This window comes from Chinchilla lanigera, unplaced genomic scaffold (assembly GCF_000276665.1).
Source record: "Chinchilla lanigera isolate Chin_1 unplaced genomic scaffold, ChiLan1.0 scaffold00091, whole genome shotgun sequence".
Taxonomy (NCBI): Eukaryota; Metazoa; Chordata; class Mammalia; order Rodentia; family Chinchillidae; genus Chinchilla; species Chinchilla lanigera.
Window position 1 is genome coordinate 2,690,941 of NW_004955492.1, and position 18,931 is coordinate 2,709,871.

The 18,931-nt window shown below is 36.9% G+C and overlaps 1 protein-coding gene across 7 annotated transcripts in view; it reads right to left on the bottom strand.

The window, feature by feature from the left end:
- Nucleotides 1-18,931, bottom strand: part of Ryr2 (ryanodine receptor 2 (cardiac)) — a gene marked incomplete at its 5' end in the record, with an annotated part of 627,916 nt that overhangs the window by 43,344 nt on the left and 565,641 nt on the right. For 4 of the 7 annotated variants that reach the window (XM_013504703.1, XM_013504704.1, XM_013504701.1 and 1 more), the window contains 5 exon segments: nucleotides 2,377-2,481; nucleotides 7,849-7,977; nucleotides 10,026-10,114; nucleotides 11,044-11,124; nucleotides 18,906-18,923. In XM_013504703.1, coding sequence (XP_013360157.1) covers nucleotides 2,377-2,481; nucleotides 7,849-7,977; nucleotides 10,026-10,114; nucleotides 11,044-11,124; nucleotides 18,906-18,923 — 422 coding nt within the window. 7 annotated transcript variants of the gene reach the window in all.

The window sequence follows — 18,931 nt, forward strand, 5'->3', positions numbered from 1 at the left end:
TCAGCTCATATGCATTAGAATACTTGCTCCATCCTCGGACCTATCTAACCAGCATATGATAGACCCTGAGCAGTGGTAGATGCTCCAGTGCCAGGCAAGATTCATGGGCTTCTGCACATTTGACATATTTCTGTTCCATTTTTTTTCCTTTTTTAATAACTTCTTATATAAAGTTGTTAAAAATTATGTAAAATTAATTTATTCCAGAAAAAAAGCAGGCATATCAGTGACAGGTAAACTTTCTTCACATAAATCTAAGCAAAAACATACACAGGTATTACATACCCTAATATTACAGAACCAATTTCACTAAGCTTTCCTATACTTTTTGGTTAAAATTTGTTTTGTTTTTGATTAATTACCAAGAAAAAATTCTTTTAGGTAGATATTATGCATCTTAACATCATTATGCTTGGACCCAAATGCCTGGAAACATGGTTCTGTTTATTTACACACATATAACCTGACATTATACCAATTTTATTTAAACTGCTCTTTAAAATTTTCTTGCTTAAAAATGTATAAGGTACTATTTTATTCAACGGATTTTGCTATATGAAGGGGTGAATTCCTACACTGAAGTAACAGTCTTCACATTGAGCTAACATTCCCAGTTTTTTTTTTTTAAGACAGTCTTATGAGTCACTAAGTTACCCATGACAGACCTGAATTTGTAACACTTCTGCCTGGGCCTCCCTGACACCTGGGATTATAGGTGTGTGCCACCATGATCAGTTCAGGTTATTTTTTTTCTTTTTTCATGGTGCTGGAGTCTGAAAACAGGACTTATGCCTCCCAGGCAAGTAGCTCTACCACTAAGCTAGTGTACCAGCCCAAGCTTTATTCTAATAGTTGCTAACATGATTAACCAGAAACAATTGCTAGACAGCAGCAGATAATAAAATGATGTTCTGATGAAATACAGAACATCAAATAAGAATTCTCTCATGAGTATATAAATTTAGTTCAGCTCAGTTTCCTTTATTACTAAAATATCATTAGTAACTAGATAAAAGAAGGATGAGATTACCATCTTTGGCTGCTGTCACTAAAAATGAGATACTGATAATCTCTCCTTGGCTACACTCTAGCCAGGTACCTCTGAGCCCTCTTCCTGATTAGGCCTCAGCATCAACGTACAAACATTTGACCAAACATTCATATGGTTTCTAATCACTCAAGATTGCATCCCTTGGGTTCCCCCTACCCCATATACAATATCTGTGAGGGAAAATGTAATTTACTGTTCTGTATAACACCCCCAGACAGGACCAGCGACTCCAAGCTCCTTGGGGAGGGCAAGATTGGAGCACTTCCAGGCAGCAGACATGGCTTGCTGGTTTTCTAGGTCATTCTCCTCCTCCTCATATTTTTCCTTTTAAAGTCTCATCTCCCACCATATAAGCTGAAGGTGCTTTCAATTCACACTGAACTCTTCCTTGCTACAGCAGTTATCGCTGATTCAAATCTCTCCTAACTTCTCTGGTGCCCAGTTTGGTTTACCAATATGCCCTTGCTTAGGGGCCAGTGGGCAGAAGTTAGTATCCCAACTTACTGCAGAGGAAATAAGCCTCAGGGAGGAGGAAACTGGCCCTCACTCATTGGCCAAGTGAATGAAACTTCAGGGACGGGAACAGGAGCATTCTGACTCTAAATCTAGCATCCTTTCTTCTTCCTGACCACTTGTCAAGTACCATATTTCACAAAGGGAATATCCCATCAAATTCACCATATCAAAGTGAAAGTTTTATACAAGACGATATTAAGAACTTTTTTATTCATGCATCTTTTAGTTCCCAGTGGAACAGAGCAGTAAGAAAATAGCAGGCTGATATGTTCAATAGGCCTCCAAAAATAACATCAAAACATGATGGAAAGTCTGTTTATTCTATGTTACCCTTATAAGCTACTATTTTATTTTGACTTTCAGGAAGCTAAAGTTGTTCATAATGGGTGAATGTTATCTTTGCTTGTTTATGACTATGTAAGAACTGTCGTCCTTTAACGAGAGATTTGTAACAAGTTACAAGTCGTTTTTAGATTATTCCTCTAGTGAGCAGGAGGAGAACGCTCATGTGCAGATACCAGGAACATGACTAGGAAGGCTATGAAATGGACAATGTCCGGGGACTCTGCTGATTCATTTCTCCATTTCCTAACATCCTTTGTTTTCAAATTTGAATAATGACCTCCACCTTTCATTTTCCTCTTGCATAACACATTTTTATTAAAAGAAACAAATTTTTTGATGTAGAGCAAAAGATGTTTAAACAAACGATCCAGAAGAGATAATGTTCAAACACAGAAAAGCATGTTCATTTTGCTGATAATCCCAGTCTCTAGTTTGCTCATTAGGTTCGAAAGCAGTTAATTTACCTGAGACAGTTTCATCTGCATGTGGGCAAACACATGAAGAAAGCCCACCACTGCATCCCACAGCCTGCTGTGTGCCAAACTTTGCTGGTTCCCAGTGCAAGGACCCTGGAATATGAACGGGCAGACAGCAATCATTCTTGACAATTCACTTGCCAAAATGAACATTAGCATAACGGGGAAAAAGTTAACTTCGTGTTTATGTATGCTATTGCAAACATGTTATCTGAAAATATAACGAGCCAGAAGGAAAGAGACTGGTGACAACCAGGGAACCTTAAGAGATAGCTGCATTCTTTTTAAAATGATTAATAAATCCCAAAACATATTCTAAAGGACTTTTACATTGTTTCTGTATGAATAATAAAAAATTGTTATAAGACATTGTCAAATCATTTCATTTTTGCTGTCCTTGGGCTTACATTGTTTAGTCAAATCAATCAGCAATTACTGCCTTGTGCAAAAAGAATTTAAGACTATGCTTGAGAAGAGAGGGCCTCATTTTTGTCCCTAAATAGTAGGCTAGATAAAGCATTCACATAGAGAAAACACTTCTTCGCCATTTTCTTAGGTGTACAACTATTTTATGAATGGTGCAACCATGGGGACTTTTTGGAAAGATTTTCATATTTAGCCATAACTCTGTAATTCAAAGTAACTGGGGACTCTGTTAAAATTACTTAGGAAGTTGTCTGACTGAGATGGCTCCAAAGCTTTGGGTTCCTATTTACACTAATTTGAAATTAATGTGAACTTAAACTTAACCAGTCAGAACTAACATCTAACTAAGGACTTTACACTTTAACCAATTAGATTTTTTTTTTCTTGCTTCCAGAACACCTTATAAAAGATTATCCCAGCCAGTTGTGGTAGCACATGTCTGTAACCTCAGACTAAGGCAGGATAATGTCAAATTCAGGCCAAGCCTGGACAATTTAGTAACTTGTTTCAAAAATAAAAGAGATGGGGATGTAACTCAGTGATCCCAATCACACACACGCACGCACATGTACTTCCCTCCTGCCTCCTTGGTGGAACACCGAACCACTTGTAGGCTGCTGTTATCGCTTCATGAACAGTGCAATGCTTAAATGAATGCATGAGAACTTTCATGTACTTACACTTACCTTTTAACAGACCTAACTTTGCTTCCTCAGTTTATACTTCTGGAGTGACCTTCTTCAATACTATTGAACGTGTGGTGTAGTAGACAAACTGTTTTGCTAGACGATTTCTGTTTTTACTTCCCAAGGAAAAATTCTACAATCGTTTGGGTTTGTAAACACGCCCACACCAACCATGAAAATAAATAATAGGAATTTTATTTTGAAAGAAAAAAATATCTAAAATATGGTCCTTAATGTCTAACTCATTCATTCCTTTATACAAATGATTCATAATGAGTTTATGTTGGAAGGCCACATTAAAATGTTTCAGATTTTAGTCTGGATACAAGAGGGGACAAGATGGTCAAGACAGTGAAACGAACTTTGGGCCATCTCAGCTACCCTTGAGGCCCTCCCTAACTCTGAGAAGACAGTGAGCACCAAGCACCTTCACAATCCAAAACAGGGCTCCCCACCTGCAAAAGAGGAAAGTGATGCCACATCTTTCCATCTGAGTAATACAGTTAGGACACTGGGGGCTGAGACATTCACCCTCCTCCGCCTAGTTGAGCTCGAGCACCACTCTAGAGCCATCCCGCTCAAATCACTGCCCTACACTACCTGAGCTCAGATGCCGCCTTAGAAGCATTCCATATAACCCCAGATCAAAGCACATGTTTGAGCCCCTTTCTCCTCCTGCTCCTGAGCTCAAGAGCCTGATTTATCTGAAGGGCATTCAGTGGTCCTTCTCTGTCATCTATTTCTCTGGTTGTGACCTTCAATAAATGTAGCTACTTTTCCGCCAACGTCATGCAGTTCTTTCTTGCTGTACACAAGAACCTGGATGCAGTAACAAGGACATCAAAGGGCTGAAGCTAAAAAGGATACTTTAGAGAGAACTTTCCATGTGCCGTCTGCAATCTCCCCCTTCCATTCCTCCTGCGATGCACTGAGCTTAGGGACTCAGAGCCATTACTAGAATGCCATTTTGAGGAAAATGAATGCGATTTTTCTTTAAGTAATAAATAATTTTTTTCATGGGAATAATTACAGTTTTAACCAGAAATTAAAATTTTATATTGCAAAAGGTTAAGATCTTCTGTAACAGCTAAGTAGTGAATAGCTACTCTGGCAACCTTTATGCAACAGGATGGCAAGCCCCCACTTTTCCTCTGTTGAATAAAAATTACAGGAGACCATTGTTTTGGACTAATCTCCTGCACAGATCAGGCTAAAAATAAAAATGCAGCTATATACAAAGTGCCATGTCACAAAACTGAAGTCAAGCTGTTTGTCTGACCTCCTGAGAAATCAGTAGAGAAAGATAGCAGCCAAATTTCCCAAATAGACCTGTTTCAACTGGCAAGATAACTAATTTCCCTCTGCTTTAATCTTTACACAAAAGGTAAACTGAGATGACCTGATGTTAACCAACCAGTTGGCTTTTTCTATTCTGTCTCTCTGGCCCTATCTTACAAGGAAAGTAACCCTGACCACTTGTTTCTCTGTTCCGTTTCTGCTTTCAGATTTGCTCTATAAAATCAACCTTCTCTGCTCTGCTCTTGGAGCATTTATTTTATTTTATGGAACAAAGTATTACCCAATTCTAGAATGGAAAGTAAAGGCAATTTAAGACATTAAATGAAACTGTTCTGACTTTTGATTTTTGGTATCTTTGAAATCTAAAGTGTCCTGAGTACACATCCTAGGATTTGTTCAACCTTTGGTCATTGACTTCTGAGAACTGTTAACCAACCTGAAAAGGACATGGCCCTTGTTGTAATCAGGGCCTGCAGCAACAAAACCTTTGCTAAGTACCTGAAGGCAGGTGGTCTCACTTTTAGAGGGCTAAAGGTGGTAAAAACAGATAAAACTTTCTCTCTAGCTACTTATGACATTACTCTAGGAAACACATAATATAACACCCTTCTACTCAAGCAATTTTTTTTCCTTTTTCCCTCTTATTAAAACCAGGACCGCAATTTTATAGATGATTACCTTTATTACAATGCTTTCGGATCATTTCCTTAGATTTTTAACACTTGGCAAAAATTTGATTCAAAAAGCAATATACAGGTACAATCTAAAAGGCAGTCCAAAATAAGCAGGAAGCTCACAATAAGCTTTTTTTGTAGTATCAATATTTATCAGGAAATATGATCCTGAGGTAAGCTTTTGTAAATATATTTCTAAACACGATGTGGTAACCTGGATTAGATCCTAGAATAGTAAAAGCACACTGTTGGAAAAAGCAGAAAAATCAAAATAAAGCCTCTGATTTAGTTAATAGGATTGTGCTAATGTTAATTTCTTCAGTTTGGTAAATGTCAAGATTAGAGAGAGCTGGGTGAATCTTAAATAGAATCTCTCTGAATTATCTTTGCAGCCTTTTTGAATATACAAAATATTTCAGAAAAGATTAAATTGCAGGAATACAACATATCAATGGGGAATAACAATAGAAGTCAAAGTGGAGGAAGCACAGTGAGCCCTGTAACCCTACCTGTTATCTTCAAACACCCATGTAGAAGCCTGTTCTTTCATGACATACCTACTAGAGAGCTTTTCATGCCATGACAGCTCAGTGAATGCTTCCAGCTTTAGGGGAATCCAGTAATTTTAAGATTTAGGAACTGAGAACTGTTTACCTCCGACTGAAAATTATTCTTGCTTTCTTAACCCAGAAACCATTTTACCAACTATTTTTACAAATATAGTGCCATCAGTCACTCATTTAATCAGAGGAGCACACATGAATGTTGTACTGACATCACATTAGGACGACAATCCTAATGTGATAAATGGAAGCCAGGCTGAGAAGATACTGGAATGCAAAGGGGCTGAAATCACTTCCATTTGATTTTAAGGAAAATGCATTAGAATCATCAAGTACCACTATCCTGTCTTGAAAACCTGAAATACAGATGTTCTTCCCTCCTTACCCAGGAGCAAGATCCTTCCAAGGATTTGGGTGCAATGCAGAAAAGAGAGTGTGTGAGGGAGGTCAGCCCACCCCGAACATTCTCACTCAGGTCGGTGTCCACTTCACTCACACAAACAGCTGTCACTGTGTGAGGCTCCTGGGATACAATCTGCTTTTATCTCACTTAGTCTTTCTTACTCCCACCAGACGATGTTTAGTTTAATAAAATAAACTGTAAGTTTCTTCCTGTTCTTTTATGTTAGCACTAGGCACATCAAACATGGTGAGTGGCTGTTTTAGGGTAATACGTACCAGCCATCAAGACAAAAGATAGAAAGAAAAGATGACTAATTGGAAGCTAAAAACAGCAAAGGTTTTCTGGTTAGAAAAAAAAAAAAAAAAAAACAGAATTATATAAAACCTTTTAGAGAATCTGATCTTAACATTAGAAATTTACCTTAAGGAGAAGATAAGATAATCAATGTAAAATAAGAAGATATATTCTCCATGATGTTTGGCATGTTATCTCTAATACACACACACACACACACACACACACACACACACACACACACACAGTTTTCAAACCTTCTCTTTCTTATTAAGTTGCTATAAAACGTCTTCCTCAGTGTTTATTGTGGTTTGATCTAAATATCCCTCAAAGGCCAGCTAATGGGCTTTTAAGAAGAGAATAAATCACGAGGGCACAAACCTCATCAACAGATGAATCCCCTGAGAACTCACAGCTAAGCAGGCTGACAGGAAGTCGGCCAGCTTGGAGGAAGGAGTCAGTGGGGAGCGTCTTAGAAGGCTACATCTCATCACTGTCCTCTTCCTCTCTGTCCTTTGCTCTCTGCTTTCTGGCTGTCAGGAGATGATCAGTTCTGCTCCACCATACCCTTCTACCATGCCCTTCCGCCATGTTCCTGCCTCACCAGGCCCAGAAACAGTATGACCAGTCGACCATGAACCCTCTGAAACCACGAGCCAAAATCAGTCTTTCCTCCTATAAATTGTTTTCCCAAGTACTTTGTCACATCCTTTGAAAGCTAACGAACACACTCTTAAGGGAATGCTATCAGGGCTCGTTGAATAATCTGTCCCCTCTCCCTCCCTCCTTCCCTTCTGCTCCCATTTTCTTCCTTAATTTATTTACTGAGTGCTTCATATAGGCCAGACCCCAAGGATACAGTATAGCCAACATCATGGTTTATCTCTCTAAGGAAATATATCTCAATCTGCCTAATGGAGGCAATTCATTCCCTCTAAGTACACACTTCAATCTAATATTTTAGTTGATGACATTGATGAAGAGACAATGAAAGCAATCAACAGAAGCTGTGGAAAAAACTTTAAGCATATTGCACTTTCTATGGAAATGAATGCTAACCAGTTGACTCTTGTTTATTTTTCTCTTTCAACGAGCTGAAATGTTTAAATGTTTACCTGAATGTACTCAGTCAGAGTGTTAAAGACTTGTTTTGCTACTTGGATAGCTTTGGAGAAGTTCCGTTGTCCCTGTTCATCAATAACATCTTTCCCAGAGTAGTACCAATAGAAATCACTAATTGATTCCTGGAACAGAAGTGTTAAAAATGACAGTGTTAAAAAGCTATCACTCATCTGCCCAGTCTTGGACTCTATAAAGAAAGTATTTTAAATAATAAATATGGTAGCAAACAAAATTACCCATAAAGTACCATTTGCTATTGATCTTCCTAAACATGCAATACAGAAACCTCCTCCACAGACACAAATAATAACTGGAAAGAAGACAAGAAATGAACAATTATGCTCGAAAAATTGCTTTCTGTCTATAGATGACTTTGAACTTCACAAACGTAGGGATTCATTAAGACTAACGTATATTTCCCAATGCACAGTCAGATGTTTAGAATGGGAGCTTAGAAATTAGACATATCAGAGGCAGTATGTTTCTGGTTACAGACATCCACCCTCATTTTTCTCTAACAAAGCCAACAACATTTGAGCCAGGATATTCCTTGCTTTTACAGCTGCCCCTGAAGACAGTGAGTGGACAGTTTATAAACACTAACAGCTATGAACGAACACCAAGATGAGACCAGTCTTCCCAAACAGGGTATTTTCAACAGTAGCTTACATTTTGAAGTGGTTTTTCACTGGCAAAATGAGTAACACACTTTATAACTGTTAATATATGAACTATAACTGAATGTTGAGACATGATTTTTAAAATCACATGTATGTTCCTAGCAACACTACTTGACAGATTTTCTTTAAAGTGAACTTTATTATATCAAGCTTTAAGTCTTTTTTTAATTTCTGCTTTTATACCTTTAAATATTAAGGGAAAAACTAAAAGACTGACTGTGTAGTATTTGTAATTAAAATACTTTACCTAGCCTCTATCATTATAAAATGAAGGAAATATAATTTGTATAGGATTCCCATCATTTAAGAAGTCTACCAATTCAGATTCTGCTTAGTTATAAAATGTTATTAAACATATTATTAGTTATTAAATAGCTATTAAATATGATTAGTTATTAAATATGATTAATGTGGCGAGTGGCTGAGCCTTGGCTGAGCTGGAGGTCGACGAAATCTTTGGGACTAGTGCTAGGCCGGTCCAGCAGATCTGTGGCCTTGGTGTTCCTCCCTGCTAACTACAGCCCAGATAGCTCTGAGTATGTTTCACTTTCAGTGTTCTCTGTACAATACTGAGACCTTGCATTTTTGACTCTGCCGCACGCTTTACCCTTTAACTGTGTATAAGTAAAGACGCAGACTGTGCTGGGTTGTTGCTGCCTCTTCATCAGAGAGGTCAGGTCCCACCCAGTCCTAGCTTTCCTTTTAGTATGTGTCTAGTTTTTTCTTAATTTCCTGTCATTCCCTCTCAGGACCCTGCTGGCTGTGTGGGTCGTGCCAGCTATTAGAGATATTTTAACCAATGAGGTGCTAAGGTGACTATAGAACTAACGCATGTCAGAATATTTCTAATACTTTTTCCCAATTTATTTAGGAATTACAGAAAGAGAAACACAGTCTAAATGTGCTTTAAAAATAAAAATAAATCTAATACCATAAAGCATAAAAATCGAGGAGAAAAAAATCTTGAGACCATAATGTTAAGAGAAATAAATCAGATAAAAAGCTTTAAATAGCACATGGTTTTTCTTACATGAGAAATTCAAAATATAAATTAAGAGCAAAATAAAAGATAATAAGAAGTACGGAGATTTTTTTCAAATAGGAAGTGGATCAAGAGATGGAGAGAGGGGGAAAGAAGCAGAGAGGAAGGAGGTGAAAAAGAATTGAGATGTGTTATGTACACACACCAACCCCACAAAGAATGTAATCATTCTATAGTGCAAACATGTATTAATAGAAAAACAAAAACTGAGAAAACCACCTCTATTTATAGGAAAAAATAAAGGAGCAAAAGTCACAGCCAGGATTGGAAGCATTGATAATAACAGCAGTTTTGCCCCAAGATTATCAGAAAGATTGTAAAGCAAGACAAAATAACTCAAAAATTATATCAAGACACACATTAAAGCAACATGTCAGTTTAACAACCATGCCACAGTATTTCAAGTGTCTTCCCTTTGGTATTTGTGAGGTCATGCACGTCAACCCACCTGCACTCTCAGCAGGTAGTCCACAGTGGAGATGATAATGTTGACAGTTGTGTTATTGCCAGTCTGAGTTCTCAGATAATTTTGAAAATCTACATAAGATCGAAAGATGTTATTAAAGCTCATTCAAAAATTGGAAATATGTTGACTTATTTAAATAACTCTGAAAGTGCATGATTGTGGCTAAGGGTAGTGTTTTACTGTGATCATTTTAATACAAAATAATTGATATTTTCCATTAAAAGAAAGTGATTGCCCCATAAAAACATGAAAACATTCACAGGTACTTCACACGATATCAATGTTTGGTGTTGGTTTTCTTCATTCAGTACTGGAGTTTGAATTGAGGGAATGCTGAGCTATATCCTCAGCCCTTGTTATTTTGTTACAGGTTCTCACTATGCTGCCCAGACTGGCCTCAAACTTGGGATCTTCCTGACTTAAGCTCTCAAGTAACTGAGATTACAGGTGTGGGGTTGTCTAAGGTACTGCTAATGCTTGTTTCTTTAGTGATAGTTGCAGAGCTTGGATGTGCATGATGGATGAAAAGGGTTTCCATCTTTAAGGATACAGGAATAAAATTATTTAGTAATCATCAATCTATGCAAAATGCTGGGGAAACAAAAATATAATTTAATTTCTGCCTCCATGGCTCCACAAGCCCGACAGATATATAAACAATGAATGGAAATACATTCAGTAATACAATGAAGCGTACTCTCATGGTAATGAGAAGTGGTCCAAAGAAAGAAACTTCAACATCACTCTAAAGATTTTTAAGTCTTTTCTACCTATCACCTGTCTTCTCTAACATAAGAACCAAGTGAAGCAGCTACGCAAAAACTTTGGAAGCAGCAAAATCATGTGTAAAATGGCTTAGTGCCCCAGTAGAAAGAATAATATCGAAGAGCTATTTCCTGACTCAAGAACTAACGCACACTTGGAATTAAGAGGCGCCTGCAGTCATTGGCTGCAGACATTCATCCCTTGATACCATCAGCCCGGCCAGGGGCTCACGAACCTGAGTTGTGACCCTCACAGAGTAGCTGCAGGAATCGGAAGAGGTCACAGGTGAACTCATCATCCTGCAGAACCTTCTCTCCTGTGGGAAGTACAGAGGGGTGAACATGAGCAACTGTCAGGCACCCCCATTTACCCCCACCTCCACCACTTGCAAGTTCATCTAGCATCTAGCATCATTCTGAACCCAGAGCAGTCACAAGTCATAACCGCTTTTCTATCTGAAGCTCCTAAGATCATGCGCTTGGCAGATAGATGTACTTTTTCTTTGTAAGAAAAGAACATTTGAATCGTAAAACTCAGATTTCTCTCTGTTAAAAGTAGCAGCATGGGTTTGGCAACATTTTACAAATGACCTAGAGGTTTAAACGTCTTTCTTCATTTTTTTTCCTTGTTTTTGAGAAAGATGTGTATGGAAATGATCTCTGCATGTCTTATAAATGTTAAATTTGCTTTCTTCCCAGGGGATGACCAAATGACTCAATGCAGATCCTTTAATGTATCCATAAAAGAGTGTCAAGGGATGCTCTTATGAAAGAATAATTAAAGGATTCTCATGAAACGGTAGGGCCCTAGAAAATGTTTATGAACTCATTTTAATTAACTGTTCATCTAAAATAGAAACATGACTTCTGGAGCATTACTTCCAGAGGAGGGGGAGCTAGCAGGCAGACTTCCTTCGAAAACATCAAACCAAAAGAAAGACTTTGATAGCTCTACTGCTCACAGCAGAGAGCTCACAGCTAAACTTTTAAAAAAGGAAAGAAAGGAAAAAAAAGTAAAAGGAAGAGTATTCTATTGTCAGCAAAGCCACCCTGCGCATCAAAAACTAAAAATATTTGAGGAGCAGAGATGAAGTATCAGCAAAGGAACTGGGTCATCCACCTACATTCCAACTTCATTGCATCTTGACCACAATTTACTTTGAAAGCAAAAACACAAGGAAAGAAACAAACACAAAACAGCATCACACAAAAGAAAGCTGATTTTTTAGAACAGTATCAGTGAAAACAAATTTCAATGTTATGAGTGCCTGCTCTGGAAGTTAAATGTGTTTAGAAAGCAAAACAACCAAAATGATGTTGGTTAGCCAGTGAATGAATGTGCATATGTATTTTTTTTTTTTTGTACAAAAAATAACTTTTCACAGACTGGAAATACTTTAGGTTAAGAAAGAAAATTATGCAATGATCATGTGTTTATTTTAACTAAAATGATGGATGATCATAATGACAGAGAGCTGATGGACTTACCAGTCCGCAGTCTGTGACTTTCAAAGTGAGAGGCTTCATATAATGGTAGGGTTAGGAAGCAAAACCATTTTGATAACTAATATAAACATTAAAAAAAGTACATAAAATCACTGTACTCATTTCCCTGCTAGCCCACAAAATATGCTATTTGGTGACCAAGCTACCATCACCAAGAGTACAAATCAGACGTTGTGGCAAGTTCAAGGGTGAAAGGCACACTGTTTTGCATCTCCATACATGGCTGATAAGTCCATTCCTCAGTGTTTAAGCTCATGATAGGATAAAAAAGAAAAGGAGAACAGTTTAGCTGATAATCACATTAAACTCTTCATTGATGGTATTTAGCATAATTTTCATGAGCCATATAAATCAGGAGACTCTGTTAAAATGATATTTAAATCAAAATATCATAACGAGTTAGTTATACTGAATTATTGAGTCTTTCCCTGTGAGCTCATCCACAATGTTTTATCCAGAAAATTGAGTCAATAAAACATGTACATACTTTCAATGTTTACATATATCCAATGTGAAATAACCGTTGTAGAAAGTATTTGGAGAAGTTAAGACTGAGATAAATACACAGTCTACCTGTGTGCCTAAAGATGCTCTGAACAGTGTAAAATGATTTTTAACACAAGGTTTTATTTATCATGGGCATGCATAGTATTTACATAGTAAATTTTACATAGTAAAATATTACAATGTAAATTGAAGCACACGAGGAACTTCACTCTTGTAGACACAGTGCACACAGCAGAACAACAGGGAGGGGAAGGTGGGGGAAGTGGATCAGTCCAGCTTTCCTTTACCATCAGGTGACAGTGGGAGTGAGCTGAGGTCCTAGTGCTTAATGAGCATGTTACTATCAGATTAAAATGCTGCCACTGCCCATGCTGCGAGGAAGCGGTCGGGTGACAGACGTGGAAGAGGCTTTATGTCTGCAGAAGGTACAGGAGCGACAGTCTGCTTTGTGATGGATGCAAAAGAGATTCCATTGGAAGATGGAAACTAAGATTAATAACAAATAACAAAATGGAGTATCATGTAGTTGAAAGTGCTCTTGCATACTTCAAATGTTATCTGTAATAGTTGTATGAGAGCCAATGTAAATACTGTGCAAGGCATTTCTTGAATTTCCTACTTATAGGGGGCTTACATGTCTAATACTAGAAGACAAGGAGAATTATTTCAGTATTGTAGCTTATGATGAGTACATTCTTTGAGCTTTCCTTCTGTCTTCTATAAATGAGGATAACGTGTACTTTGTAACTGACTCTTCAGAATCCGTATAAATTGTGAAAAGGCTAATATATTAGGAGCAGAGGTGATAACACTAAAAAAGACAGGAACAACATGCCTAGCATATGAATATAATTATCTGACTGTATTTACTAAGTGTATTTATATTTTTTTAAAGCTATCTCAGTTTTAATGGACCAAAATGTTCACAAATTATAAATTTCCACTTTGAAATAACACTTCGTAGATCTTATTTAACTAACAGTGAAACAGTAATCTCTATTTTACAGATCTAATAAAGTTAACATACTTTTAATGCCACTTCTATACTCACAATTGGTTTGTCTAGCTAATGGAAAAGTATTTGCTTAAATTCAACAACACGTTTGAATGTGTTTATGTGTGCACACGTGTGTGTGCGTGTCTAGTGATTACTTAGAAAACACCCAAGGACACAGTTTGAAGTTTTCAGCCTATTCTCCAGGTAAAGCTTTGCTTAATTGCAAATGATTACTATTAGGTGTTCATTACCAATACTTACTAATAAAAATTTAATGGCACAAATACCCAGTATGCACATTTTAAAATAGTAAATATTCTAAAAAGTCTAATTAAAGTTCCCTTTGTTGTGAGCTCTTGTCAGTATCGCTAATAATGAAAGGTAAATGGTGAGTGCATAAAATATAAGACTGGCCATATCGTAGGACACCCTATAATTTATTGTTAAATACAACTCAAAATCTCCCCACTGTTGTGGAGGAGATCTTTTTGATTACTGATCTTTAAAGGACTTAAACTATCTATTTTGAACAATGGCAAAACTAAAGAATACTAAAAATATTTTTAAATAGTGTAAAGTCAGGTAGTTTATTCCATGGTGGGTAGTTTTAATATCACCATTTAGATGGCTGAATAGTGACTTAACTATATGACAATTCAGCTTACAAAAATAAATTTTTAAAAGAGGACTCAAAGCATTTATGGACTGTAATGAGCTATTGTGCTAGATATATCATCACTTCACTTGGGGTTTAAATAATCCTGTAAATTAGGTAAATGTAATCCCATTTTGTGGTTCAATAACCAAGGGGTGAATTAAGTAACTCAATTAATGACGTACAGGTCTTCACTGTTAAAGGATTTGATTCCAATGAACTTTATTAAGCATTCACTGAGCATCTCTTGTATGCCTGCAGCTTAGGAGATGAACAGTCTCTAACCTACAGAAGCTCACAGATCAATAGAAGGAAAAGGCAGTAGATAGATAATCTATTTCACTATCATGTGGTCTCTCTAAATCTGGTATGCCACAGATTCTACACTTTGTAAAGTTGGCACCAGTAACCAATAAAATATTTGACCAAGAATCATTATATGTTTTATATGGTTCTTTAAACTGTAAATGCACACTTGTTTATATTAATTATAGAAAGCAAGGAAAAACATTTCTAAATATAGAACATTATGGAGGTCAGTTCACCTCTCTGAGCCTTGGTTTCATCATTTTGCTATGGTAATTAATAAAGTTCTCACATCTTTATTTCATAGACTGTTGATAGAATCATATTAGTTCAAATAATGAACTGCTTTGAAATTTGCAAAGCATAAAAGAAATAAGTGTAAAGTTTTTTTGTTCTGTGAAATCATAGGTCCAATGACCTAAATTTCTAACATATACTATTTCAATAGGTTGTTGGTAAGACAATTTCTACATTTCAGAGGGCATTTCTTTAAATATAGTTAACAACTTGACATATTGTATACAATTCATTTCTATTTCAGATCCCAAGATGAGCTAAGTGTTCATGTGATATAAACTGGGCATGTTCCAAGCATGACAAGATTAAAGTATGTTCTATTACTTAAAAGAATTAAAGCACCTATATAGGAAAAATCCCTTTGCTTTCCAGTGTGACTTGCAGATTGCTTTTCCTGTAGCTAGAGTGTATGCCTCTCAGCTGTCATTACCCTCCACAGAATCCTACTGCCCTGCATCCTCACCTGTGTCAGCATCCTAACTGACCTCCCTGCCTTCAGGCCATGATATCCACTTATACAAGGTTCCCCCAGGAATTATTTTTCAAAAGCACCAATCAAGTGGCAATGGTTCCCTGAAAAACAGATGGACTCCTTTAACTGCAACTGTAAAATTCTACTGGAGAAGTCCCTCTAACATGTCATTTGGCAAACCCCGAGCTCCCCACTGCCATGAGGCAATTATGCTTGTCACTCTCCTTGGAGGACTAAAGCTCTCTTTATTGTAGTATCATTATAGAGAAATGAGAAATCTGTACTCTTTAATGTTAGTATAGTCTACCAAAGGGATTCTTCTAACAGTGGATGTTAGGACACTAATTCCAGGTGGATTATTTAACTCATACATAATATCACTTAAGTGTTACCTATTTAAGGGCTCACCCAGGCCCCAGGACAGAGTAAAGCTCTTACAGCTTCTCACCAACTATCTTTCTACCCTCTAATCTGATCGCCTCCTGAGTAACATCAGGTCAGTCACTGTTCTCTGCCATGTTTTTCGTCTTGAACTTTTGCATGTGCTGCTTCCTCCCAATGGAAAGTTTTTGCTTCCCTTATTTATCAGAGAGATGGACATCTACTTCAAGTCAAAGGTTACCTGTACTGCGCTGTGCCAGGCACACTTCTGGCAGCTAAATGCTTCCACACATTTAGCTGTATGTGTGCAAGGGCATGAGAGAAGCTGCCCATATAGAGCACTGTTCTGAAGTTAGGTGTTTATAAATCTGTCTACACACTACTAAGCTCCAAAGTTATTGCCAATGCCAAGGACAAATCTAGCCCATACCAGCTACTCAGAGTTAAATGAGTGCTTCAAAGTTTAAAAATTATATAAAAATATGTATAAAACTTATTTGGTGCCTGTGTCCAATATCATAGACTTTCCTTAAAGAGTTTATGCATAGAATGGCAGAATAAAGTAGGCAAAATACTAGGCTACACTTGTGAAAGTATTCTCAAAAATCTTCAGGGAGAAATAGCCAATAACAAACCAATAAAGCCTGTACCAAGAAGTTATGGGAGTCAATATTCAATGATTAATTAATTGCAGATTAATCTTTTTCACTTCAACTTCACATAGATTTGATGAAGTCACTATACCTATATCAATAAGAACATTGGTATAACATTATCAGAGATAGATGGAAATTTGGAGAATGTTGACTTGTAGTTTATCTTTTAGATAGATTTTAAAAATCAAATGTATTTATGAATTCAGATTAACTTCAAGATTTTATCTTGTCCATGAGGTCTAGGACCACTACTAAATGATCAAAAATAAAATGTGGTATCTTCTGCTATATTCCAAGAGTTTTGAAAAAGGGAAAATTGCACTTTCAAATTCATAATGATCTGGTAATGAGGTTAATTAAGTGGTTGTAATAAAAACAAATTAAAAACTCAAGGATGAAATGAAATTTTAAATATTCATATAGGTCTTTGAACTTCATTATATCATTTTAAAAGTCCTATATGAATATAAATTATACAGAGAGGACAACATTGAGCACATCACAAATCCACCAAACACATTTGCTGAGGAAATTGCTTTTAACAAGTGGAGGTCTAGGCTTTCGTTGAAAGGGGGAAAATTTGGTGTGGAGGGACAGAGATACAGGCCAAACTTACATGATAATAACAGCAGTAGAAAAAAAGAATATAAATCATTAGTCTGAAATCTTTATATACATACCTTAAGGAAACACAAACACATAGTTCCTAATGGTATCTCAATACCAGATTATAAAAAGCATTTTTAATCATAAAAAGTTCAAAAGTGATTTTGAAACTCCAACAAGTGCAAAAATTGCTACAGATTGGTGTCCTGAAAGGGCGCAAAGAACAATAAATCAAAGGACAAAAAGTGCTATCTACAATGCTGGACAAGGAACAAGGCCCTGAAGAATGTGAAAAAAAAGGGAGGACAGTGAGTGGATTCAGGGACTAAGCAAACCCAACCACGGAGGCAGGCTATGTGCCTGTATCATCTTGGCCCTGCCACTTAGCTGTGCAATACTGGACAAGCCAGGTGACCTCAATCTCCTTATCTACAAAATCCAGGATATAGCCACCTCACCGGATGGTTGTGGGTATCAAAAAATTCGTGCACTTAAGTTTATACATTTTCCAAACTATGTAGTTGACTGTCCTACTATCCTCCTCAGGAAGAGACTCAGCCTGATGAAGACAGTGGGTGAACATGGAGACTAAGAGCTAGTGGATCATTTTCTAGACGCTGAGCCTATGCTACCTGAGCCTGCGAAGCAGTTATACGTATCAGTAGCAGATTTAGAGTTTTCAGTCTTTTCCACACCTTCCATGAGGGATGACCAGTTTTCTTTCTCCTGTGAGGATATGAGTTTTTCTTAATTTTTATAGAATTTTAAGCAAAAGAATAACCTCTTAACAGGAAATTTTAAAATATGCCTACAGTGTGTCAGTACAGGTGCTTTAAAAGCAATGTGAGAAACAGTATGATTTTAATAGAGCTAATGAGTTACTTTGCTTGTTCACCTAATAGGTCTCCTAAGTAAAGTAACTGCCTACATTCAGAAAGCAGAACTTAATCTTGAAGCCCTTCTTGACACACTAGGCCCTATTAAAAAATGTCACCCCTCCTTTATTATCATTGCCTAGTGTATGTTTTAGAAGCTACTTGGAAACACTAATGCTATTTTTGTTGCTATGTTAATTTAAAGAGTAAAGAGCTGCTGCTGTTTCTAGTTGCTGTTTTAATCCATTCTCAAGAATGAAGATTAGCTTCCATGCTGAAGGATTTTTAACCTGTGATATTTTAAGAGAATAGAGAAAATCCTTGTAGACTTCCCAATACTTGGGAGGAAGCGGGAAGAGCACACTCAGCTGGTGACATGTCACCTTAGATCTGTCACTGATTGCCATGCACCCTCAGAGCAACCATAAAGCCACATAAAGACAGAGACACCACAGGTGAATAAGTACACACGTTCTAGGCTTCCTTCACTCACACAGCAGTTGCAGACACTGGGACCACCAGGAACATTTTTAAATCGAAGAAACACAACCAAAAAATCCACAAATGTAATTTAAGTATTTGTGGCCCCTTCATATCTAATATATTAATAGCTGTGCATCTTCATAGTAAATAAAAGAAGAAAAGAAAAGGAAAAAGCTAGGTATATGAATTTTTAAAATAACAGGATGCATAATGATAGAAATTAAATCATCTACTTATTAAGACAGACTACAAAAAAGAAAAACAATGCACAAAAACTATCACTACCAAGTCTTCACACCAAGCTAACCACAAACAAAAGAGCAAATAAACAAAAGGCAATTCATTTTTCATAATTACCACGCTCATGAGTGATGACTGGGAAG